General features: G+C 31.2%; 4 protein-coding genes and 1 non-coding gene across 11 annotated transcripts in view; 2 read left to right on the top strand and 3 right to left on the bottom strand.

Moving 5' to 3' along the window:
* LOC118063621 (protein Wnt-2-like) overlaps nt 1-15,601 on the bottom strand; it is a 32,454-nt gene extending 16,853 nt beyond the window's left edge. For 3 of the 4 annotated variants that reach the window (XM_035077718.1, XM_035077716.1, XM_035077715.1), the window contains exon 1: nt 7,814-8,667. In XM_035077718.1, coding sequence (XP_034933609.1) covers nt 7,814-7,890 — 77 coding nt within the window. In that variant the 5' untranslated portion in view covers nt 7,891-8,667. Of the gene's footprint in view, nt 1-7,813; nt 8,668-15,525 lie in introns of those variants that run through there. The other variant, XM_035077717.1, reaches the window with a different exon arrangement.
* LOC118063780 (5S ribosomal RNA) lies at nt 11,632-11,750 on the bottom strand. Its single transcript, XR_004689970.1, has one exon. It is a non-coding gene; the product is annotated as a 5S ribosomal RNA (ribosomal RNA).
* Nucleotides 15,602-19,027: 3,426 nt separating the features above from the next.
* On the bottom strand, nt 19,028-21,630 carry LOC118063612 (ataxin-10). 3 transcript variants are annotated; one of them, XM_035077692.1, is made up of 7 exons: nt 21,391-21,630; nt 20,822-21,247; nt 20,221-20,759; nt 19,937-20,148; nt 19,675-19,738; nt 19,388-19,588; nt 19,028-19,297 (listed from the first exon to the last, which is right to left on the bottom strand). In XM_035077692.1, the coding sequence occupies exons 1-6, from the start codon at nt 21,489-21,491 to the stop codon at nt 19,398-19,400; spliced, it is 1,533 nt and encodes a 510-aa protein (XP_034933583.1). In that variant the 5' UTR covers nt 21,492-21,630; the 3' UTR covers nt 19,028-19,297; nt 19,388-19,397. The 3 variants fall into 3 exon arrangements, with proteins under 3 accessions (XP_034933583.1, XP_034933584.1, XP_034933582.1); XM_035077693.1 differs by having other exon boundaries at nt 19,028-19,312; XM_035077691.1 differs by having other exon boundaries at nt 19,028-19,588.
* A 242-nt stretch (nt 21,631-21,872) lies between these two features.
* Prosalpha5 (proteasome alpha5 subunit) lies at nt 21,873-23,305 on the top strand. Its single transcript, XM_035077739.1, has 3 exons — nt 21,873-21,993; nt 22,322-22,882; nt 22,956-23,305. Exons 2-3 carry the CDS (start codon nt 22,322-22,324, stop codon nt 23,121-23,123), a joined length of 729 nt encoding a protein of 242 aa, XP_034933630.1. The 5' UTR covers nt 21,873-21,993; the 3' UTR covers nt 23,124-23,305.
* Nucleotides 23,306-23,419: 114 nt separating this feature from the next.
* The window catches only part of Poxn (Pox neuro), a 44,016-nt gene continuing 41,496 nt past the window's right edge, over nt 23,420-25,939 (top strand). Inside the window, exon 1 of one of the 2 annotated variants that reach the window (XM_035077711.1) lies at nt 23,420-23,561. The gene's annotated coding sequence lies outside the window, so the exon portion shown is untranslated. The remainder of the gene's footprint in view (nt 23,562-25,939) is intronic. The other variant, XM_035077714.1, reaches the window with a different exon arrangement.

Consider the following 25,939-nt stretch of genomic DNA (forward strand, 5'->3'; position numbering starts at 1 on the left):
CACACGTTGCTTCTCTAAAAGGCATCGATTTATCGATATTCGATCGTACAGAATTCCGTATGTGGAATTTCAACAAGAAGAATTTGTACAGTTATGGCCTTTTAGAAAAGCCAGAAAAGATTCTCGAATGGGTTTATATTTACTAAAAAAAAAAACGTTCCACCAAAGACCAACACAAATCGTCGTTATTACAAGTAGAGAAAGATACGATGGAGATTTATCACCAGGTTAAACACTTTGCGGTTAACTGATCTTCTAAGAGCGACGTTTATGCTTGGCTAGGACTAATTAAAAGCATCCCGAGTGTAGCCAACATGAGATAAAATCATTATTGACGCTAAGGTAATCTTCTTTGATTACCAACCAGACCTTTTATGAGCTTCTTTAGACTTGGAAAATACTTCCTCAATCAGTTCTTAAATTTTATTATCACATTTTAAGATGATTTTTGGCACTCAATCTAGCTTCAATCAATTTCCACACTGTAATACAATAAGAGCTAAGAATTAGGACTACGCATGCGCACAAACCAATTCTTTTGCATTATGATGCTTCTGCACATGCGTAGTCTAACGTATTTATTGTAATTAACCTCCAATAATTAGCCACTAATTTATGAGCTTCCTGATCCGGTAGAAGGAAATAATCGGAATCAAAGCTATCAATTATTTGATGATACTGAATGGAATTTAATCCTTTGGAAGAAATTCAAACAAGTTTCCTCATAGCTAAAATAACGACAAGTGCTCCAATGAGTCATGCAAATAGCCACCATTTTTTTTTTTCTATCTTTATTCCTGTTGGTTTTCTCTGATAATAATCAGCTTGTTAAAATCTTGCTGTGAAGGCTAGAGAGGACCTAAATGTTATGAATATAGTCAGGGAGATGTTGGAGTAATTGTACTCGCGTGGCTCAAGTTGGAAGTGAAAGAGAAGTAGTTGAGAAAGAGACAAACAAAAACGCGTCCAGCATAAAATAGTGAGAGAGGTCAAGAGTCTGATGTTTCGGACGTGTGATCTGGAAAGATATGCATTGTCTGAAGTATATACCAAGTGTATCTCAGAGTCTGGATGCTCTACCACTTAGAACAATGTCTAAATACAATCACCATACCTGGTAAGAAAAAGTGGAAGATAATATTTATAATAATTGGTAGAAGAAAAAAAAAGAAAAGGAAGGAAGAATAATAAATGTTGATTTAAAAGTAAGAATAAAATACTGTTGGAGATGATTCCCAGGAGCATGAGAAATACCGTGGATAAAAGAAGCGTGAAATTCGACTCTAGAACACATCTCCAAGCACCACACATCCAAGTGACGCGTGACGGATGAGTTCAGTATAATGCACACGACTTGTAGGTGACTTGAGAGTCGTTTTTTGCTACAAAGGGAGATAAAAGTATCAAAGAGAATCGACTTTGGTGTATATATGCTTACTGAAGAAATATTACTCTTGGGTGTGTATCCAAGAACGGCAGCAGATCTTACCAGTACCAAAGAACACACTCGTGTAAGATTCAGATAACGAGCTACTTCTATTATACATCATGCACTGCCTCTTTGCTGCACAGTAGTCGTTGCCGCCTTGAGGAAGTTAAATTCCTCAAATGGAAAATATTTGATTCATACTATCATGGTGATAAGCCTTCATCTGATTGATTTATGATCATGATTAGAGAATTGATCAATGTGGAATGCTAAACAAGTTGATGATGCTGGAGAACCTTTTTAAAAATAATCAACATTTTTAATATTTTAAATTCCTTGCATTCCAGCAGGAAGCTAAGACCCTGGTCTATTCCTAGTTCATCACTGGATCAATCTAACCATCTTTGACCCAGGATTGAACCAGGCTTTGCTTCCTGGGATGCTAGATTGTTGATATCACTTGATTACCAACCTTTCCTACACTTCTCCAGCTAAACTAAGCTGTTTCATCTTCAAAAGAAGCTGAAGAACAGCTAAACGAATAGAGTATTAATTTTTTTTCCTGACCAGTAGAAGTAGATTACCATCAGTTTATTGTCAGACATAGCTTATGCTGTAGCATCCATCAAACAAACTGGATCCAATGCATCTCTATATGTCCTACCAAAGTCAGACCTAATCTCCTGCCATCAACCAACACCTCTCTTTGCTTTATTGATCTTAAAATCATTTTTTCTACACTTCGCTGCTTTCTGAATCATTAGAACCTACTTATCTGACAGCGTAAATTATTTATCACACCTTGGGAAAGAAATAAAAGAATATCTTCAACTCCAAGTCTTCATCATCCCTCTTTCTTTGGGGAGAAGTTCCAACAAAATCATCACCACTTGGCTAGAACTTCTTCCTTTTTTCTATGATGACTTTCCTAAGCACCTCAACAATATAATGATCTTGGATTAAAGTTTATTAAATTAACAAGAAGGAGCATCCTTTATATCTAAAATAGACTATGTGCAAAAGTCAACTACTACACTGATAAATGTTTAATAATTATAATAAAATCCAAGATTATAGTTATTACATGAAGCTGTTGGATACTTTTGAGCCATTAGGTATCAAGTTATACGTGGAAGCATACCACTTTGAATATATTAACTAAACTTTTGTCACCTTCGTAAAAGCTAAACAACACCCGTTAAATGTCTTCCGGTCATGTGTAGCAGTGTTGTTAATTTTTTTCTCCCATCATTTTATTCTAAAAAAAAATCTCTTTAAAAAATTTGAGGTGATTTGAAGTTAGTAAAGCCCAGCCTGAAGTTTCATTTACATTGGAAAATAATTGCTATCAACAATAATAAAAAATCTCTTTTTTGTTTTCTCTTTCATCATCATTATTTTATTGTAATCAATAGAAATATAAAAAAGGTTCTATTTTAGTTGAAGCAATCAAGATATTCTTTATCTTCATTTCGCTTGAATGAGGATAAATCGAAAGGAAACCAGTTTTATTAATGTCCAGTGCGAGGTGTGAGATAAGAAAAGCTATCAAAGGGCTGGAAATATTTTGCAGAGATAGATAGTTTTATATATCATCATAAGAGAACGAAAGAGTAAGAAAGAAAGATAAGTAAAAAGAAATTCAAAAATTCCTTATTCGTGTTGTGGTTAATTATATAAAATGAAATGATTGAAATCAACATGATAAGAGAGATATTAAAAATGATGAATATGTTGAAAATATTTTTTATTCATTCAAATAACGAATTTTTCCTAATCCCAATATGGTGATTCCTTTGAAGCTGAAGGTATACTAGATGTCCTGTGAATCCTTGAATCTTATTTATTTATCTGAATCCTTGGGAATGTTTATAAAAATAACATCTTCTGACATGAACAATATTTATTGAAACTATTTCCTTATATGAAGTGTCTGTCCAGGTTGTCTTACTGTTTTATATTTAATTAATTGAAATCGCAATGCACAGGAATACCTGGACATTTTTGTGCCTGTTTTTTTTTTATTCTTTATTTCAAACTAGACCTGGAGAAATCAAGAGAGAGAGAGAAACATTCAACGCACTTGGAAATATTTTAATGGCGCTTTGTGTCTCTCTGAGTTTCGAGGAGTCTTTTATTTAACGTCGCCCTTTTGTTTCTTCCAATCCCTTGGGCTTCAAACCTTCACCACCACCATCACCATCACCCAGCACCACGTGATTGTTATTTTTTGATTCTCTTTGCTTATGTTTGTTTCTGACCACTGGTTATTTTAATTGGATCTTACATTTTCTTTTTTTTCCCCCTTCCCGAGTTCAAATAAAAAAGAAGCTTGCTAAATTTTTTCTACATTCTTCTGATGGATTCCTCATATTTCAAACAACATTCGACTCTGATCAAACCTTTCTAGCTATCAAACATCAGTTTTTTGATGATTAAAATTCTTTGGTATTTAAACCTTTGGTATTGTTCAATCTTATTAAATAATCAGCAATTATCAAAACATTCTTTGCCATTTAGCAACCTGGACCTGGATTGAAACCTGGTTATCAACTCAAACTCAGATGTTGAAGGTTTTCATCATTGATTTTCATCAACTTCCTGAAGTCAAACCAGGAATAGCATCTCCACTTCAACACCTGCATTTTATTCTGGAGCTAAAGAGCTTCTAGATGAGCTTTTATTGATCAAAATTGGATTACTCTTCACCAAGTTACGTCATTTTAAAAACTCTAAGGTATTTGTTGCTTTTGGTCATCATAAATTGTTGAAAATATTCGTAATAATGAATGACCAAAAAATACTGGTGGATCTAATAAAGTCTATTGCAAAAAAATGATGTTTTAGGAGGATTAGTTGGGACTACCAAGTGAAGGGACTACCGGTTGGAATAAAGTTCCTGGGCCTCCTGTGGAGCAAAGCGGTAACAGGCGATTGGTGAGTTTAGTATTCCGACTGTTGCCGCGTGTTCTCTTCGTGTCTTCATCTTTTAAAGGTGGCACGTTAGCATTTATTAGCGGCGGTTATACTAGCCACTCTGTGAATAGATTTAGCTTCCACCAGCGAACATGGGTCATCCTAAACCTTATATTACCTGCTATTTCATTTTTCGCAGCATCTCTTAATTTCCAGTCAAGTGAAATAATTATTTTCCAAGGAAAAGTCCCTTTTTCTTCTTTGATGTTTCAATAATCTTCTTCATTCAATGACTAATAATTTAAATTTCCTAGATGATTGTTTGATGTTAATCCTTTTGGGAATTTTCAAAAAAAAAAAAAAAATACTCTCCCAATTAACAAAGAAATTTATTTCTGGCTATAAAGTATTTTTTTTACCACGTGTATGATCGGTTAAATGGTGTGTATGCCGTCGGCAATAACCGCATGTTCAAAAGAGCCTGGGGTCATTTACGGATCTTGATGACAGAAGAGAAGTGATTGATGCTGAGTCCTCACCAAACGATACCTCTTTCTCTTCACTACCCATGGTGGATCACCAGTTATAAATTCAACCTCTCACCACCAATTTGATGGATTCACTCTCAGAGATTTTGCAAAGCAAATGACTCTCATCACACTAGGATAAAAAAGATTGGCTCTTCGTAACGATCTAGAGTGTAGTAGCAAATAAAACTGTTGATGGGAAGTGAAGCTGACCAAATCCTGGTCCAACACCAGACCAAGATAAGCTAGATAGTCCTAATGATGGGCCAGGAATGACCTAGTCCTGCTGTTTATTAGAAACATTGTTAGCATGATGTGTAAAGCTGGAATAATTATCTTCATCATCTACCTAGAGACTTGGAACAAAGACAATTATCATTTCCTTGATGGTATTGATGACCATCTGAATGGTTGGTGATCAATCCAATGCTTCAGCATTGTTCCTACATCTTTTTTGTTTCCAATTGATTGTTCTGGAGAACTGTAGAGAGCTGACTAGTCAATAAAACCATCAGGAATAGTTGATTTCAAGCAATTGAGAAATTTGTAAGCTGAGAGAGATCATGTAAGATTGCAAGTACGTACGTTTATAACGAGTTAGTAGAGAGACGGATGAGGGAACGATCAGTCTCTGGCCTCAGGCCGTGAAATCAGATCCAGTATCACCCAAGACACCACGTCGTGTTTGCTAAGACACGCAAACGCAACGAGAGAATGACGTACATGTTAATTTTGAATTTTAAAAAAATTCATGCAAATAGTGTCATGTCAATTAAAAGTTTGATTTTTGTCAATGGATAACGGAGCAAAAGACTTCAATAAATATATTTTTTTGCCAATAAAGATGGATTAATTTGTTAGGTACTGTTAAAAGAACATAACAAGTTTTTCATAAACTGATAACCTTGATACCAGTGATTTAATAATTAACCCGACCTCGATGAAGAGATTGGATTCTTTGAGAGATTTATCTGTTGAGATTTTTTCGATCGATAAGATCAATTGGCTTCAGCGTTTTGGCAAATTAAAAATTAGAATTATAAAGTTTATTGCTTGAAAATGGAATCAGTGAATATTCACTGTTTTTCAGTGATATAAATATCACTGATTTATTTTTAGAAAGAAGGGTATAAATAATTTAATAATTTTATAATAGAAATTAATAATTAAATTTTTAAATACTTGTCTTCACTGAGAATAAATCAGTGAATATTCACTGCTTGCAGTGATAATAATAGCACTGATTTAGACACTGATACTTTTATGATTGAAAATTAGTGAATATGAACCGCTTTGCACTGATTTTCACTGATTTATCCTATGATCAACATGATCTATATTAACTCTTTTGAACTAATCAGTGAATAATCACTGATTTTTACTGATTCACTTTAGGAGATTAAACTAAAATTTTTCGAGTTATTTATAATTATAACCGAAAATAGTACTGATAATAAAAATGTTCACTGATCACTGATTAATTCATATTTAATCGGTTTACTGATTATTTTACTTATTTATTTTAGATAAAATAATTTTTATCTAAATTTTATCTGAAAGGCTGCAGATTTAGTAGATATTCAGTGAAAATCATCAAAATGACTGCACATTCAGTGAATAATCACTGATTCTGCAGTCATTTTTGATTGTTTTCATTGTTTTTTAATTTTTCAATATGAGTATGTTAAGTAAAGGTAAAAAAAAAATTAGCGAAAGTCTTAAAAAGACGTAAATCAAGTATTAATTTGTCACTGAGTGTAATATTTAGTGCAACATAATGAAATGAAAGAGGCCCTTTTGGTAGCCGAAACGGGAAATAATAAAAAGTCGTTGGCCTTCGATAATAGCTCGCGCCATTAATCATAATTTAAAAATCGATTAATTTGGAATCGATTTTGTGTCGGTAGAGATATTTATTGTGATGATGAGAAAAATGTAGTGAATTTGAATATATACGATGAATTCTTGAGATGTTTAATATGAAATTAAATTGGAGATGAGAAGAGTTTGTTAATGGATTCATTCTATATTGCGTAATGTGATTATACTCGAATGGAAATAATCAAAAAAGGATCTCAAATAAGAATGGTTGATGTTTGAGAGTAGTGAGTAGTATAGAAAAGAAAGAAACTGTTGTTGTTACTGCACGGTGGCTGTGTATATCAGATCCTATCGATCTCCAATTTCTGCGACGAAATGTCGTGGCCTCTGAAACGAGATGTCGATCGAGGTGGTCCCCCATGTCCAAGAACTCTCTACGGATGGACCTAATTGCAAGAAGAACCGAAAACCTTAACATCCTCCTCCTCCTCCTCTTCTTTCTCTCTCCCTAGTTTTCGATCCCAGTGCCCAGTTTAAATTCGCAAACACATCACCTCAGGCACGGCGCTTTTGTGAACGCTGCGTCATAAATCGGTTAGCAAAAACGTCCGCCATCAGGATCTTCCATTTTGCTCAGTAAAAACCATCCGCTTCATCTTCTTCATCTCTCTAGTCACGTTCAAACTTGTTGTGAGTCTCTTCATCAACAATAAAAATATCACAACTCTCTGTTTTAATCGTTTAATTATTAATTTCATTTTTTTATACATTCAACTGGGTACAAGTTATAAAACATAACCTCTTTTTTATCTTAACTCACTTTTGGGAAGAAATTATTAATTAAGTTGGTACTGATCATCATCCAGCTGTTTTTTATTTTTTTAACAATCACTAGACCTTTAAAAAAATATTTCCCGTTTATTATAATTAATAATAAATAATTAATACCTTTTGATGAGGTTATATGGACACATGAAGTTAGTCAACAATCGAAATATATCGAAAATGCTGTAAGTCATTTCTTATTGGTTAACAAATTCAAATGATCATCAATTGATTGGTGTTTAATGTTCTAGATAAATATCAAAGATAAATGTAAAAAAAAAAAAAATTATCTCACCTGGTCTGATGTGGGCCTTGGATGAGCCCAATAATTATGAGGGCAATCGCGATCACCGCGATGTCACCACGACGCATCTCTTACATCACAATCACTCTTAATTACTGATTTCATCAAACAATAGTACAGTAACACTTAATGGATAAATATTTATTTAAACAAGATGGTGAAGTTGAAATATAAATAAGACACTTGTGGAAAGTTAGCAAAGTAGTGCGTATATATTTTAATCAACGACTATCAATAATAATCAATTGCGCCATGCGTTAATTGATTATCCTAATAATCGAATACCAATGAAGCCATGGGTTCATGCATGTAGAAATGGTCATTAGCAAGACACTAATTAATGAACATAACCACAACGGCAATCTAGTTATACAAACTAACACACTTTGTTCTTGGAAATTAATTCCAACATTTTCATTTACTTTTATTTCCATTTAAAAAGGATTTTGATTATTTTTTAAAATAAATCAACATTCACTAGCACTTATTTTCATCTGATAATACACTAGATAATTCCATTAATAATTAAAACCACTAATTCACCAGCTAATTGATTCAATGAAGAATAAAAAGTGTCGAGAAAGAATGAAAAAGCATGTCAACTATCATCAACGAGGGTAACAGATCAAGTGAGTAGTCTTGAGTGTGTGTAAAAGTCACTTGGAAAACCACGAGAGCCACCACCTCCACCACCTTCTAACTTGGACTACTGTTGATGAACGTTATGGAAAAAATCACTGGTGGTCGTGGTGATTTGAATGAGTGGTCAGAACAACACGACAGTGTCACGAGTATCAACAACCACATGGGGACTTGAACAGAGAGAGTACGTTTGGACGACTGGAAGCTCCGCGATGGACTGGCCCGGCGGCTTCTCTATACCTTTGGGATCAAGTCCCACAGCCACTGAGCATCTAACCTCTCCACTTCTCTCATTCTCTCTTAGCTCTCTTTCTCTCACTCTCTAGTGTTCCAGTTCGTCTTCATACCTCTGTCTGTCTCCTCATTTAGCCACTAAATTTCGATCATTTTCTATTTTTTATCATCATTTTCGCTGAGACAAAAGAGCGGAGGAATAGACACGAACTAGAAGAGAAGACCTCTTAGAGTCGGATTTCAAGTGTCGTGACATTTTTATTAAGATCAAAGTTGATGATCGCGTGAGTAATAGGACTGGACTGATGGGATCGTCAGGTATAACAAGTTTAATTTATTCTTTTTTTCCTTGTTCTTTCTTCCTCAGTCTTTGGCTTAATCTGTCGAAGCTTTGGCTTTTTGACTAGGGAATAAATTTCACCAAATGATTGGTTGAGTTCAGGAACATTGTTAGAAATAGATAAAAAGCTTATTTAGTGGCTTTCATTATTTTTTATCAACCTCCAAGAGAAACTAAAAAATACACCATGGTGTTGAAAAAATACTTGATGATCAACCTAAGTCTACACTTCATTCAGAATGTACTTTTAATAAGAACAATGTTAGCTTGTGTTTAATTAAAATAACTTGTTGATCATTAATTATTGCTGGGATTATCATCTCCAACATCTAACATCACATTTTAACAATCAATCTTAGAGGTAATCTAATTTAAAATAGAAAAATTACTTGTAATAAGATTAATCTTTCTCAACATCTCCATAGTTCCTATTCTTCAATCCTTTGTTTTGATAACCTTAATGGACCTTTGAGGATTTTGGATTGGAATGAAGACTAGGACAAGCAGAAATAAACTTCAAAATCCAAGCTAACATTTAGCTAATGATAATTCCTGATCATTGATTGCTGCTAGAATCATCATCTCTATCATCAAGCATCATTATCACCTCAATTTGAAGTGGATCTTTTGCTATGGATTTTATTTAAAATAATTCATCGGCCTTTTGGTTGTCAATAGTTGATGAAAAATAATCTGCAATGCTTCAGAATAATTTAAAAAGAAATAAAATTATGTAGACGACACAGTGACATTTGGCGACGCTGTGCAACGAGACACAATTCCTGTTATTTGTTCCTGCAATTGAAATAAAAAATGCACAAAGGGAAATGGAGTATATACGGTTGTCATGAATTGGCGGTCGTGTATATACAATCACTACAACTGCCCAGACACGTTTTCAAGTCCTAACAACACATAAATGTATACGTATAGACACACAACTTCCTTCTTTCTCTTGCTCATTCTCTCAATATGTACATTCATTGAAAGCTGAGCTCAACTTAACAATATCGACATGAATAAAATCTATGGGTAAATAAAGAGGAGCTGAATACATCATCAAGACTCTTGTTTCAATTTATCACAACGAGTGATAATTAATTTAGCTAAATATAAATAAATAATTGTGATGATTTATTTATTGATTGATTTTAAAATGGAGATTTGTTTGGGAAGAAAAGAATTAACGTTTCAATGAATAATTGAATCATTTTATTCTGTTCAAAGAGTAATAATAGTTGCAACTAAAATGGACTTTTATCTGTTGATGTTAGTTCTCAGTAAAATAGCTAATCAAATAAAATTAGAGCAGATGGTTTGCTAAGTCTATAATTTCATGTAATTAACGCTCATGTTCCAGAGTCACCCTATGATTATTTATTTCTGTATGTATCCAATAAAGTCAAAAGAAGAAAGCCGTTAAATATTTTTACCCTACATGGAGAGAAAAAAATCTACAAAGTTTGTAGAGTGATTTGATTATTTTTAGTGCTAATCTTTCAAATATTGTTGACAATTTCACTTGTAAATTAATTTTCCAACTAAAAATGGAAGACCGGAAAAATGACTATGCTACACTCTACTTCCTCATTTATTTCTGCAAAAATAATATTACTTTCAAGGATAATTATTAAATGAAACTATTTTTTAATGAGACAAAAAAATTTTTTCTCTCCATCTATAGAGAAGTCTAAGAACAAAAGATTTATTAAATAAAAAATGAGAAGAGAATTTTTTTTAAGAATTTTGATTAAAAAAAAAAAAAGGCATTCCTTTGATAAAGGAAACAACACTGAGCAGAATCTACGTGAAAAGATTGTACTATTCCGGTTCTGGAATAAAATATAATGAGACAGTCACTAGGTCATCGTACGTTTTATCATATATATTTAAACCTGACTTGTTACATTTTATTCCCACAGTGATTATTATTTTTTATTCTCGAAATATAAATCAGGTGTACGAATAAATAATACCAAGTGTTGGTGGATTTTTTATCTCAATAAAAAATGGTAATAATAATATTGAAAAGAGGGAGGATGGTTGGGAAAAAAAGGCATCACATGAACGATCAAATAAATGAATGATAAAGTTTTGAAAAAAACGAAGGGTGTAATTTATGTGGCAATAAAGCATAAAGCCTTTTGGATTGAAACAGAGAAAGCATGCCAGAATTATATTGATATTATCCATATTGATACGATATTCTCTTCTCCACCCGCGAGCAAATGAATCACGCAAGATGATAGCAATCGAATTCGGACACGAGGGTATCAGTCATCCCTGCTTGCAGATGATTACACTCACGAGATCGCAGAAATAAGTTCCATTGCCCCCCTTGGAGTCATCAGATCATGCTTCTAGATGTTCGAGAACTGTTTAAACAATATTTTGTATTTTAATAATAAATTAGGTTTGTTTATTAACATAGTTGTTTAACAAAAAAATTGTCAGGCAGTCATAGAGACTGGTGATAGAAGTGATAACTTAAAAGTATAAAGTAACAATGGTTTGTTTGAATTTTTAAATTAATTTTAATTTTTTTCTGATTAATTTATGTTTACTTATTGAAAAACAATAAGAAAAAAAAAGATGTCAACAACACGTGGTGTTCCCAAGCGGTCACCCATCCAAGTACTAACCACGCTCAATGCTGCTTGACTTCAGTGATCAGACGAGAACTGGTATTTTCAGCATGATATGGTCGTTGACGATAACATTAGAAAAAAAATTTAACGCACTCATAGAGATTGCTGATAGAAATGGAAACTTAAAACTATCAATTAACAAATGATTTGTTTGAATTTTTAAATTAATTGTAGTACCAAATATTAAAAATTCATTATTTATAAATGAAACTTATTGATATTAGTCCAGTTTCAACATCTATCGACACTCCAAATAATTATTCTATTCATTTTCCGATAGTCTATTTATTAATTAAAATACACCATAGATTTCGCAAATTCAGTACAAAGTATTAATACTTCTTCATTGTAAAAAAAAAAATACTCTAAATAGCTGTTAAAAATATTCAAACAAAAAATAAAGATGAACAATACTGCTGGGTATTTACAATGTCAAACATCAATTAGATAAGAGGTACCTGACTACAATTAAGAGGATTATTTTTTCTAATTGCTGATTATTACTACCGGATGATATTGTGCAATATATTTGTGCTCACATTTACCAGTTAATGATTGTATAGGTGACAGTGAATCATGAATAAAGAAGTTAAAAGCATATCCCTGTCAATAAAAATTTTATTTCTCAAAGTTATCCTAATGAAAATGTCAAAGATTACATTGGATAGTAAATTTTTTCATCAACACACCAGGAAGCCTCGAATATATTTTTTTATTTTATTTCATTTTATCATACATACATAAAGCGAGGGCGTATTGTCAGTGTTTCGTATATCTGATTATGGATTTCGAACTCACATATACATACCACCAACTTTAATGGGATGTTATTAGCTTTATGATTGTGTTATTTATACACCAACCAATTACAAAGCTTTATGAACCTTTGAGTAATAAAAACGTTTGACTTGTAACGATCCTGAGATTCCTGAAATTTTTTACAATTTTAAAATATTCATTTTTTTGTTCAATCATATTTTAAATGACTTTATTTATTAATAAACTAAATTAACAGCTTGTTGGCAATAATTATTACTTAAATAAATTTTTTTATCATCAACTCATAACCTCCAACACTTTAGAATTTTTTTGCTTCAATAAAGCTCAAGAAAAGTGAATTTAAAATTCAAAAATTATTTTTTTAAAGTAATAACTAGTAATCAGAAGAAATCTAGCTATCAATCAATTTTACCGTTTAATTTAGCAATAATAAATGAGTAAAATTGAGTTAAAAGTGAGGTTAAACATTGAACCCAATAGCAGAAATAAATTCAGGTAGAAACAAAATAATTAAAAGTTTTATAATTGTGTTTATTATCAATTCTAATTGTCAAGTTTCACTTAATATCAAATATTGTCATTTATCTTGAAATTAAACATTGGATTTCTATATACAATACTATTAGTCGTGCAGTTACCTTTTGAAATCATCAAAAGTAATGTTATGTAATTTTTCTAGACTACATTTGCTGGTTAAGAATAAGATATTCAAGATAATTTCATCGATAGCACTGGAGAGAAAATAAATAAAAGAAAGGAAAAGAAGAGAGGAAAAAAAAATGGAAAAAGAGGAGATTATCCAAATCTTTTGTATCTGGAAGCTTGGTAACAATACCGTATTAGGCAGTAACAGGCTAGTAGCCCTTGTACATAGAATGGTCCATTGTAAGTGGCAAACATCTGCCAGTAATACAAACTGCTAATAAAAACATGAAAAAATTCATAGAAAAGCAAACAGGAAGGAACAAGACATAATGGAGATGTTGGAGAGTTTTTTAAATTTTATCATAATGCAATATGCAATTATATTGGCTTAAATATGAATATATTTCCGTTTCACTTGGTTATTTTAATTGCGTTGAAAGTCATGTAGATGATTAGATTAATAATAGAAAAGGATTAAAAGAGTGGAGAAAAATTTACGAGTTTCCTACACGGAAATACTTTGACTCCAGGCGCCTACATGAGCTATAAGAGATGTGCTTGGTGGTGATGGAAGGAGGATATACTCGTGAATTCACTCACTCATTGGCCGACAAAGTAACGAAACATATCTTATCTGCGTGGGTTGCCATGTATTTAATAGGAAGTAGGTAATATCCAAGTCCACGCCCATTTTGTTTACTTTTCTATTTTTTAAATATTTTTTTTGCTCGAATATTGACGATAGATAAGTCAAGTCAATGTTGAGTTATGACTGTTGATGATGAAATCAGTTAATTTAATTAATTTAATTGCCTTGTCACAATTCATTGATGTTTTAATGAAAATCAAGTCAAGATTTTGCTAAAAATCGACATTTTTTCTTGAGATTTATCTCGGAGGAATAAATTATCGGTGATTTTTTGTTTTGAAGGATATTAAATGGTTGAGTTAGTTGGGAACGAGGTGATAGAGGTGAGAAAAAACATTATTTCCATCTAGAAAACATTATGGAGCTCCATAGCCTGATGGCTTTTAGCAGAAAGGGTCCAATTTCTGGCTCAAAAATCCCTAAATAAATTCCTAGGATAATATTTTCCATCAGAAGACATCAATAACATGTTTATTCGTTGCTAAATAAAGTAATGGAGGTGTTAGAAAAAATTATTTCCACCTAAAAAAAATAATCGAGCTCCAAAAGTTGATGTCGTTTAGCAAAAAGGTCCAATTCCTAGCCACTAACTAAATTCTTGGGATAATATTTTCCACTAGAAGACATCAATTACATGTTTATCCACAGCAAAGTGTGTATCTCCACCCATAGATTAATTCCTGTCAGGATTAATTAGGGTTCTGTAGTCAAAAAGTGTCTCTACCAATCTCTGAAGTGTTTTCATCAAGACATGTGAACATCATCAACCTGACATACCCTAGACATTTTTTTCCAAATTCACTTTTGGCATCTAACTACCAACAATTCTCATCACTTTTATTTTTTAATCTGTCTGTTTTCGCGCTCTCTTCTTACCCCGCGTGTTACTCATTCTCCCTTTTACTGGTGAAGGTAACAATAGCCGCTCTCTAATTATCGAAAGACCGCGGCACTTTAAGAGCTCCTTTCAGTCCATCTAAGGGATTCAGTTTCGTTCACTCCTTTAAAATTGTTTCGCCTTTGCGGTTTATCCTCTCGAGAATTCACTCGCAGAAAGCCCAACAGAAAAAATTGACAAACAAAAATCATCATCATCATCATCATCAACATCTAGAATCCTCGTCTATAACACCACCAAAATTAGCTGTTTCTACATTTGTATCTTTGTGGATTTATGACAGAAAAATAACTTGGAATGGTCATTAAAACCATCTTGCACTTCTCTTCAGTTTTATTACAAATTATTTAAAATAAAAAAAATATTTACGACCATAATTAAAATCATTTCTTCTTCAATTCTGCTATAAAATTGCCATCTAATTTTTATTCTTTCATTATTATAAACATCCACTACTTTGTATATAATGAAATTGTTCTGATGTTTAATTATAAAAATGATTAATAATTATTTTTGAATAATTTATTTATGTGAGGTCATTATTTATTTAAAAGACATCTAAATAATTATTCTTTTAAAATCATTAAATCCCCCCATACAAAAATAATATGGCGAATTTGCGCCAAAAATCCCTTGGGAAAAGTTCATCACTAATTGAAATCAGGGATGACACCTAATCAAAATTTTATCTCTCTTCTTTTATATTTTTAATTAAAAAATTAATTTTGATTCGTTAAAAAATAAATTAATATTCAATTATCAATTCTTGTATCAATTTTTTAATTTTTATTTTAAATAAAAAAACGCATGGAAGCCAAATGACGTGACATTGGTTTAGATAAAATAAAAGATAATTATTTACATTACCTTAAGAAGAGTTTCTGAATCATAAAAATACCGATTTTCTCGATAAAATCTGTCTCTCTTTTCATACCGGAACCAGGAGGAAATGTCAATTAAATAAATCATCAGTAAGAACAATATAAAATCGGATAAAAAAATTTTTTGTTGATGAATTAAAATTTTAATACGACACTGATAGTTATTACTTTAGGTACAAGCACCAAGTTCTGATAACAGGTTTCTCCTTTCTTTGGTGTTCAACTTAGCGCAGGCGCTGACTCTTCCGACCTGCGTTTCGAGGTCGTAAAGATAATGCCCACCATCAGAGATGTCGAAAAAAAAAAAAAAGGAAATAATAAAACATACGATGTGAACCTTTATAATATAAGAATCATCCAGATTTCATTATATGTGGTTAAAAAAATTTTCATGACATACTAAAGGAAGAGTAAAATGCCTGTTAAAAATTACTAAATCGATTGCCGAAAGCTCCATGAATAATTTATGAATCGTTTTCGGGTATAAAATCAACCTGTTGCGAATGAGAAACAATGTTGAAAAATATTAACGAGGTCTTATTACTATTTGTACCTTTGATAAGTCGGGTAATTATTTCGATGTTATAAAAATGAAGATAAACAAACATGAGATAAAAATATTAAGAACTTTATTGAGTTCTAGAAAATAATCCAATACCAACACCAAGGTATCCAACATCATTTTTTAACTCTACATCAAACACACAACTATTTAATTAAAAAAAATGCATTGAAAAATTGATATTTAATCTTTTTGGATAAGTATTCTTAATATTAAATAAAGAAAAAGTTTTGTTTAGTTGTAATGATTATCCAAAGTATAGCTGGAAAGTGTAGCTTTGGGTAGGTGGTATTACATCTTAATACATCTAGCACATTTCTTTACTCCAAAAGTGACTAGTATTTAAAAAAAAAAATAATAATAGCACATTATTAACCGTGAGAGAAAAGTATGATATTCTTACCTGGCTGTAAAAATTATTGAGGTTTAATAGTTGATGATTTTTTAGCCCAAAGGATCCAATTCCTAGCTCAAAAGCTTCTAAATAAATACCTTGGATGATTTTTTTTATTAATACCTATCAATTATATATTTATCTACAATAAAATGAAAGAACAAGAGGGAGAAAAAATTTTTTTCTACTTAGATAACACTATTAAGCTCCTAAAATTGATTATTTTTAGCACAAGAGTCCAATTCCTAGCTCAAAAATGATTAAATAAATATTTTGAATGTTTTTTTTGTTATCAAACATCAATTATACCTTCATCTAAAGCAAAATAAGGTAATCAAGGAGTTAGAAAAAATTATTGAGGTCCAATAGTTGATGATTTTTAGCACAAAGGATCCAATGTCCAACTCAAAAGTCTCTAAATAAATTCCTAGGATAATATTTTTCATCAGAAGCCATCAATAACATGCTCATTCATTGCTAAATAAGGCAATAGAGGTGGGATAAAAAAATGACATCCCTTATAAATTATCACAAAAAATAATAATAACAAATAAATAATTCCCTTCTAAAAAAAATACCAAGTAAATTTAAATAAGCTTGTTATCATGTCAGAGCTTTATCATATCAAAATACAAAAAAAAAGAAGGAATAATATTGGATTGTCATATTCATATTTTTATTTTATTCGAGTTAAATCGTTCAAGTTCTCGAATTAATAGTGGTAAAATGAGGGCCGGTACCTAATAAGTCTTGGTATCCCTCTTTGAATCGCGTCTTGGTACGCGCCTACGCTTAAACTTGTCTCAAAGTACCGCCTGGTAATATATTTCCAATGGCATCAGAGAGCACCAGGTATGGCATGAGCATATCGAGCAGTGCCTGTTGCTATTAAAATACTCTTTAAAGCCACATTGTATTGAACCTCATATCATCATCATCATGCATCCATCCTCCTTAGCCCACTTTCATTAGCATTTCAACATGAAATAATTTTTTTCATTCAAATTTCGGTATCAACCCTCAACATCAAAGACCATCAAGTAATAAATAAATCCTATGCTAATAGTCTGCTAATTACAAGCACCTTAATTGCTTGATTTATTGATGAATTAAACAGTGATTAAGTCTTGTTAGTATTCATCATTGATCAAGAAAGGTACAGATCTTAGCTTAATATTCTTTAAATTGAAATATCTTAAAATAATTAAAAGATTATTGCTTTTTATTCAATAGTTTTAATTGATAATAATAAAAAAAAAACAAAAATACTGATTTATTTGTTTGAATAATAATTTTTTTTTTTTCACCAACATCAATTAATTATCTAATATTTTAAATTAAAATCATCATTTTCTACCTAATTTAAATAATCTGTCATTAATCCTATAATATATCAATGTTTTAATTTAATTACATGATGAAGAATTCAACTTCAATATTTTTAAAAATGATCTACACCAACAGAAAGCATGCTCTAACATCAAAAAATAATTCACTAATCTTTGTGATATAATAAATGAGGTACAATTTATTTAGCAGCAATTAATAAGTATAAATATTAATTAAAATGATAAAAAGGTCTAAATATTAAATATATATACATGAAAAAAAAAAAAAAATAAAAAGATTGGGTCATAGAAAAATGATTTCTAAATCGAGTTCTCTCGCGATGTGGAAATATTTCTCTTTAGAAAAAGTTGTCTCTGCGCAAAACGAGTATGAATATTAATGAATTGGATGAAAGAAGAACGAACGAACGAACGAGAAGATGAGGATTCCATAAGGAATATTTTATAAGAGTGTGTGTGCAACATGCGGAAGATGATTAATAATTTTCGTCGATTTACAAAGACCCTCCTGCAGTCTGGTCTGCTTCTCTCTGTAATTAAACGACCGGTGATAATTTTTATCTTAGTATCTGGAATAATATGATGAAACTGACAGATTTTTTTTTAATATATTTATTATTTATTAATTTTTTTTTTTTTTCTACCAATCCTCTTCTTTTTTTATCATGTTGCAGTTAGCAGAGTCAGGTGGTGGTTGGTCTACTATGATGAAGAAAAAGATAGCTGGATGTCATTCTCTTCACTTTACCAACCACGAAGGCAAAACATCTTCAACTTGGCAATTATCCCTGGTTATTAATCTCACGTATAATTAGCTGATAAATTTTGAGGTAATCATACGATCGTTTACAGTCACACGTGATTGATCACCTGATCAAGCTTGATATTCAAATTAAATGTGAGATATACTTTCTGATTGCTTATGATCATCAACCTAATGATGATCATAGTTAAGCTGGAATTTTCCCTCAATTACAACTAAGTCTTGTACATTTTCTTGGACACCACATAGCTTGTTTTGAAATTCTTTAAACCAAAGTGACAATTGAATTTTTATAGAGGTAATTAAATCCTACATCTTGGAGTTGGATTTATTATTTAATGTTACTCTTGGTAGGAAAGAGATAATTAGTAGCTCATTAGCTAAGTAAAAATAAGAGCAAGAATGAAAAAATTTTCTTGATTATCATGAATATAATTCGTCAAACTTTTATTTATCATGGTTGAGTGAATCTAGATATCATAAAACTTCTATTCAATAATTCCACCTTCGATCGATTCGCTCCATTAGTCTATAAGTTATCCATGTCAAACATATTATTATACTTCGTAAAATATCCAAGCATCATTTACTTGACCAACACGAATAGATAATTATTCTCCAAATGGTCTTCAACCTATTAGTTATCTAATTAAACGCTGAGTTCTCGATTGATTCATCAAATTACTGTCTCTAAAAGAAATTATTCTGATGACTTTATAATAATAATTATTAATTTATTTATTAATTAAATTCATCAAGTCTTGCTTATTTCATTTTTACTGTTTATTATTTATTGATCCTTTGGTAATGGAACGATACCAAGAATTTCTCCACTTTCTGTTTGATTTAATGTCAATCCCATTTCGCGAATAACTGTGCTATCAATAAATTTCAACTTCTGACTCCTTTTTATAAATTCTTGATTCTCTGGATTATTTTCCGTCAAATTTCTGATTGCTAAAATACTCCACTGCGTTATTACTGTTTTAATAATTTTTTATTAAGGAAAATTATCATTCATTAATAATTTTAAAATATTTTTCATAATTAATATTTATAAAGGATACAAGGATTTCGTGCGTCAATATTACAACAGTCGAGAAGTAATGATATTCCATCAGTTTCGCGGATCTAAACAGTGAAAAAAACGGAATAAAAAATTTTACATTTTCAAAATTTCGCGCTTATTGTTTAGTTCTTGATTCCGTCGATCGTGGCGCCAGCGGCTAGACTTGATGATCGGTAATAAGTATATCTATTTTATCATCCGAGTATTGGCGCTATTTTTAAAAGTAGTTTTATGATTTTAAAATAAATTTTTGTGCTCACCAAGTCCTGGTTCACTTTATTATTATAGACAAGATTGCCAATTAATCGAATTAAAGCAGTTTTGAAGCCAAATGTTGGATGCCGTAGATAATCCTTATCTAAACTATCTTCATCGTTTTGATAAGAGCTTGGAGCTAATTCACTTAATTTCTGAATCGGTGTAAAGCAGTTTTGGTTTTCTTTGCCTGTCATATGGACTGCTTTTAGTAAAACTGTAATAAAAATTGAAGACACATGAATGAATTTATTTTACAAAGGTGATGAATAAAAGATAAGACACTTACAGATCACATTTATCAGTAGGCTTTTGTCTTTTCTTAAACTTTGATAAGCTGAACTGCTTGTGGAAGTCAAAATGCCTAGAATATCAAGCAGAATGATGACTTCAGAAGGTTCCATACCATCTAAATAAAATTCTTCAGTCTTTAAAATTAAATCACTTCGTTTCTTAAACTTCTCTGATAAAAATTCGACAGAACATTCAGGTAATTTGAATTTATTATCTTCATCATCATCTGTTTCATCATAAACAGATGCCATAAGACTTTGATGAATTATTTCTAGAAGATATAATTTATAATCCATTGACATGGATTCATAGATTGTTCTCAAAACACTAGGTTTGATAATTAAACATATCAAAGCATCTCTTGAAGCTCCTACCCCAAGCTTATCAGCTTTCAAAATACCTAGGGATATAACTTTTAACTGGCTCTCTAGAATCTGGACATTGTCAAAAGTATTTAGAATATTGTTGATGAAAGAACAGGTGGCATTCATCAATGGAATATTTTCTTTAATACAGTCCAAGTCCATTAAGTAACTAAAAAAAATATTAATATTAATTATAAATGAATTTTAGAGGTTATAATTTTATTATCTTACCTTATGGTTTCGATTAATTGATCTAGATTGTTTATGGCTAATTTTTTATCACTAAAAGCCATAATATTACACAAAAACCTCAATGAGATTCTGATAAGCTCCAACTTGGTATCAGTAATTTTTGATTGTTGATATTCAGCAGGGATTTTTATTAAAAATTGAACGACTTCTTGAATAACTTCATCATAAGGAAAAGTAGTTGAAGGATACTGATCATTATTAGTAGAATATTTGATAAAAAAATTACAAAAAGAGTCCTCTTGATCGCGGTTATATTGTGATAATTGTTGATGTTTATAACCTAGATCAGTACTTGAGTTGGTCATACATTTGAGGATGAGAATAATTACATTATCTGGCAGGTTTTTTATATTGTTTATTAATATATCTGCGAGCTTAGCTATTATTTGTCTGTCCACTTTATTTCTGAAAGTTAAGAGAGGTGAATAAAACATTAGAGTTGAGGTTATTAGACATTAAGTATTTGTATTTAAATTTTATACAATAGGAAGAATTAAAAAATTAATTCGTTATAAATTTTAGATTAATTAATGACATTGAGTATCTACCTTTTTTCATCCAACGGGAATTCTTTTGGCTTTATTATGTTTTTTAATTCATTCCAGTTTTTATTGTCAGTGATGTCATTTAGTTCGTTTAAACTAATCATTGTTAACCTTAATAATTTATTCACGTGTTTATAATCTTTTCTATCAACTTCTCTTCATTTTAATAATTTTTTTGTTATTCAATATTTGTTTGTAATTATTCTCAATTCAAGAGCACATGGAATCCATGGAAAATGTCAACACAAACTGTTTCCCATCTTTACCGACCGAGGGAAAAATTGTGGGATTGTTTTTTCGTAATAAAACTCTGATTTTACTCAATTTTAATTATATAGAATATATTTATTTTATCTTTTATTGAATTAATTCACAATTTTTGCATTAATTTGTTTCAAAAATTAATTTAATTTTAATATCTAATTAAAAAACCCCTTTTTTCGAATTTTTGCCGCCTACTAACCGCCATCTTTAAATTTATCCAATATGGCGTTCCGGTAACCATACAGTGTATTTCTGCAATTCACTACATGACTAGCATTTGTTAATTAATAAACGATATTTTTTATAATTAAGTGCATTAATATCAACAAATAATTGTCCAAGGTAAAAACAAATATTATTTACTATTAAAATTTCCGTCTGTCGACCTTTAATTCATAAAAACCGAGTGACACCGAACAACTAAACCATTCTACTCAAAAAAAATTTTACTTTAGCATAAACTTTTTACAATTTCATTTAATTTACTATCAGTCACAACATTTAATTATTTTTAAATAAAAGTCTATTTGATTTTTAACCTAAAAAACAGCAATATTGTCACAAGTCCAACTAACCTTAAATATTATTGTTCATGACTTTACATTTATTTGTTGTCAGACACTTATGTTACAGCAATTTACAATCTAAAAAATAATAATTGTTATTTCAGATGTTTTTGACACGCTCAGAATACGATCGTGGAGTCAACACCTTTTCTCCAGAAGGTCGATTATTCCAAGTAGAATACGCGATTGAAGCAATCAAACTTGGATCGACAGTTATCGGCATTTCAACATGTGAAGGAGTAGTTTTGGCAGCTGAACGACGTATCACATCACCACTGATGGAGCCAACAACTATTGAAAAAATAGTTGAAGTTGATAAACACATTGGTTGTGCTGGATCTGGTCTAATGGCTGACTCCAGAATGATGATTGATCGTGCTCGTGCTGAATGTCAGAATCACTGGTTCATCTACAACGAGAAGATGAGTGTCGAGTCTGTAGCCCAAGCGGTCTCCAATCTTGCTATTCAATTTGGTGATAGTGATGATGACGGAAGTGCGATGTCTAGACCTTTTGGAGTAGCGATTCTCTTTGCTGGTATTGATGAAAAAGGACCGCAGCTATTTCACATGGATCCATCAGGTACATTTGTACAATTTGATGCTAAAGCTATTGGCTCTGGTAGTGAAGGTGCTCAGCAATCACTTCAGGAAGTTTATCACAAGGTATGTAATTGATGTAATTAATTATTGGAAAGTAAATTAACAGCAATTAACTAATTATTGAATTATTTTGCAGTCAATGACGTTGAAGGAAGCAATTAAATCAGCTTTGACCATATTAAAACAAGTCATGGAGGAGAAGTTGAATGAAACCAATGTGGAATTGATGACAATGACACCTGAATCAATGTATCATATGTACACAAAAGAAGAATTGCAAGAGGTGATTAAGGACATTGCTTAATTATTATTTCGATATAAATAAATGATTTAAAAGGCGATGAATATTTTAAAAATATGTTGCTGTATGTGATGAAGATATTAATATTGTGTTCACTATCATGTTGAACAACTAAGTGAAAGTGTTTTCAGCCATTTTTCATACATAAATATTTACCAAGTAAACAACTAAGTGAATGAAGACAATTTATCTTTTTTTTTTTACTGTTTTTAAGGAGTTTCCTTTCCTTACATAATACCAACCAAGTCACGTTAATAATTATCTCATTAAGGTTTCACTTTACGTTTAGATAATAGAAAGTCTTGAAGTGTCATCAAGAGGAGGATCTTCTAGACGTAGAAGTCGGAGTAGATCACGCCCTGGTAGCAGTTCCTCACCATTCCCTATGCCTTCTACATCCTTGCAATTGTGCTATTGATCCTGCTTTATTCCTGCTAATCGGTAGGGTCTCCAACAATGCACTTTCATTTATGCATGTAACAGCATGCTACTTTTTGCATGAAAAGTAATTAAACTATTATGACAACAGCCCTATTTTGTTATTTAATTAATTTAATAACTAAATAAGCAACTATAAATATTGTGATAAAAGTTGCTGATACGTAACTGGGTGAAAAAAAAAAGGTCGAGAAAAAAAAAATAAATGTAGGCGTCAATGATATAAATGTGACATGGAAGTATGGTTTGAGGTGACGGACCGGTTCGCTTTCGATTACCCAGGCAGAACTTTTAGTATTACTCATATCCGAAATCAATAATTAATTTTGACGGTGAGAGAAGTGGCGGTGTCAGAAAAGCGAGTCAGAAATGGCTTCTGCTGACGCTGTGATGTCCCGATAACACATCCCTTTTTATCCCAACCTCTCTCACTACTGTGCCAGATTATTGGATATTATTCCATTTCAAGCGTTCAATCCTACTACGATTCGCCTGGATTCTCACCAACGCATCTCTCTTACTCTTTCTCCAACAAATCTTTTATTCCTTTTAATACAATCAAAAGTTTATTATATTTAATAATATTTCTTTTTTCTCGAGTAACATTAAATTCTTTATTTTAACTTACTGATAATAAATTATTGAAAATGAATTATTTTAATTCAAATATTGTTCTCAATTGACGTCTGGATACAGTAATTATATTTGGAAGATTGAGAAAGTGAATAAAGGATCAAGAGGAGGAAAGAGAAAGACGAGAATGCGATCAGAGATTGTACCGCAATAGGGGAATAAGGAGATGGTGAAGTGGAGAGAGGTTGGGAGGACTTTGTAATTAACGACAGCGGTTGGGATAGTCCTGTTCAAGTCCCTGAGAATCCCCCGGGACCCGACCCATCGTATCAGACGCCAACACTCGCGTTCAAGTTTCGCTACGATAATTGCTTTCGCTTCACAGTTGCGCCCGAGTAATGCAACTACCCCAATGATCAACAGAAACGCTCTTCGAGCATGAACAAATATTTTTTTATTTTTAATAATAAATTAGGTTTATTTATTAACATCAATAGTTATCTATCACAATTTATTTTAATCATAAAAATGATTATTTAAAAGTATAAAGAAGTTTCTATTTTAGAAACAAAATACCTTAGATTAATAATTCTAATATAGAAAAATTAATTTTATATCTAAATTAAAAACAAAAATATTTCATCTCATATACACACCCACCTGTCTATAATTAATCGCCCAACATAATTATCTAGATGATAAATCTCTAATGACTGAGTTACGAAATTTTCTCGTTTAACTGGATTATTTATGGGATAAGGGGCAATAGAATATATACCGTCTAAGTTAAAATCAGATTACAAAAGAAAGAATAGATACAAACGGACGTTAACTTCCTTATTATTAGGACTAGAATGGTTGATAGAAAACCGGAAGTATGCTTATTTACCGTGGATACTTACTTACATATACAGTTATTATAATTTACGCTTCGTAAGATTGTCACTATTTTTATTTTTTATTTATTACTTTCACAAAACCATATGTCTTGAGACATTGGTCAACTATTCATCATTAATATTTCAATTATTTCTTGATAACTATTTTATCTTTAATCATCAACAGTAGGGGTAAAGAAATCTTCATTATTTTATTGTTTATTGAAATATTCTGATCAACATTCAGACTTTCAAAGTCTAGAATTTCCTTGCTTATCTATTTTTCAAAAAGTGCAAGCATATTAGCACATTCCATTGATGATAAATTGATCTTGAAAGCTTTGAATATTTTTCCTATCAATTCTACCATTGACTAGTGAAAGGGTGTTGTTCAATAGTTAAAGAATTAACACCGGATATGTTAAAGATATTGCTGATAAATGATTTACATTTCCGCACAATAATCAGTTATATTTAATGCAAAAAAATAAGAAGCTGGTTCCAATAACTGGTTTTCCTGTTCATTGATCTATCATTGCTCTCTTGCTGGTGATGATGAAGATAATTATACTCATTCAACTAACATTAATTAATTAGATCTTTTGTTTATTATTAGATGACATAAGACTTTGGTCTAGTGATGAATAATAATTGAAAGAAAATTCGAATAAAAAAAAAATAATTAATTCAATAATGGTAATAGAAAAAAAGAAAAAGGAAAGAAGAGATCATGTTGTGATGATTTTTCACGCCTGGTGGATGTGAAAAAGAGAAGTGCACACATGGATCTAGAAACTTCGGGTGAAAGCAATACTTTCATGAGGTCCTCTATGACTTTACACAAACTTAATCCCCTTAATTACATACTGGTAATACTTGAGATTCTCGTGAATCGAAAGTACCCGGAAATCCAGTTTTGAATGAGTGAAA

The sequence above is a fragment of the Chelonus insularis genome, unplaced genomic scaffold (genome assembly GCF_013357705.1).
Source record: "Chelonus insularis isolate UGA/USDA-ARS -01 unplaced genomic scaffold, ASM1335770v1 contig_146_pilon, whole genome shotgun sequence".
NCBI lineage: Eukaryota > Metazoa > Arthropoda > Insecta > Hymenoptera > Braconidae > Chelonus > Chelonus insularis.

Bases quoted from the DNA above. Each gene is read 5' to 3' on its own strand.
- LOC118063612 (XM_035077692.1), bottom strand. From the start codon at position 21,491: ATGATTAGTTTAAACGAACTAAATGACATCACTGACAATAAAAACTGG. The intron at 21,248-21,390 runs GTAGATACTCAA...CTTAACTTTCAG, and splicing joins TTCCCGTTGGATGAAAAAAG to AAATAAAGTGGACAGACAAA. The intron at 20,760-20,821 runs GTAAGATAATAA...TATTTTTTTTAG, and splicing joins CAATTAATCGAAACCATAAG to TTACTTAATGGACTTGGACT.
- Prosalpha5 (XM_035077739.1), top strand. From the start codon at position 22,322: ATGTTTTTGACACGCTCAGAATACGATCGTGGAGTCAACACCTTTTCT. The intron at 22,883-22,955 runs GTATGTAATTGA...ATTATTTTGCAG, and splicing joins TTCAGGAAGTTTATCACAAG to TCAATGACGTTGAAGGAAGC.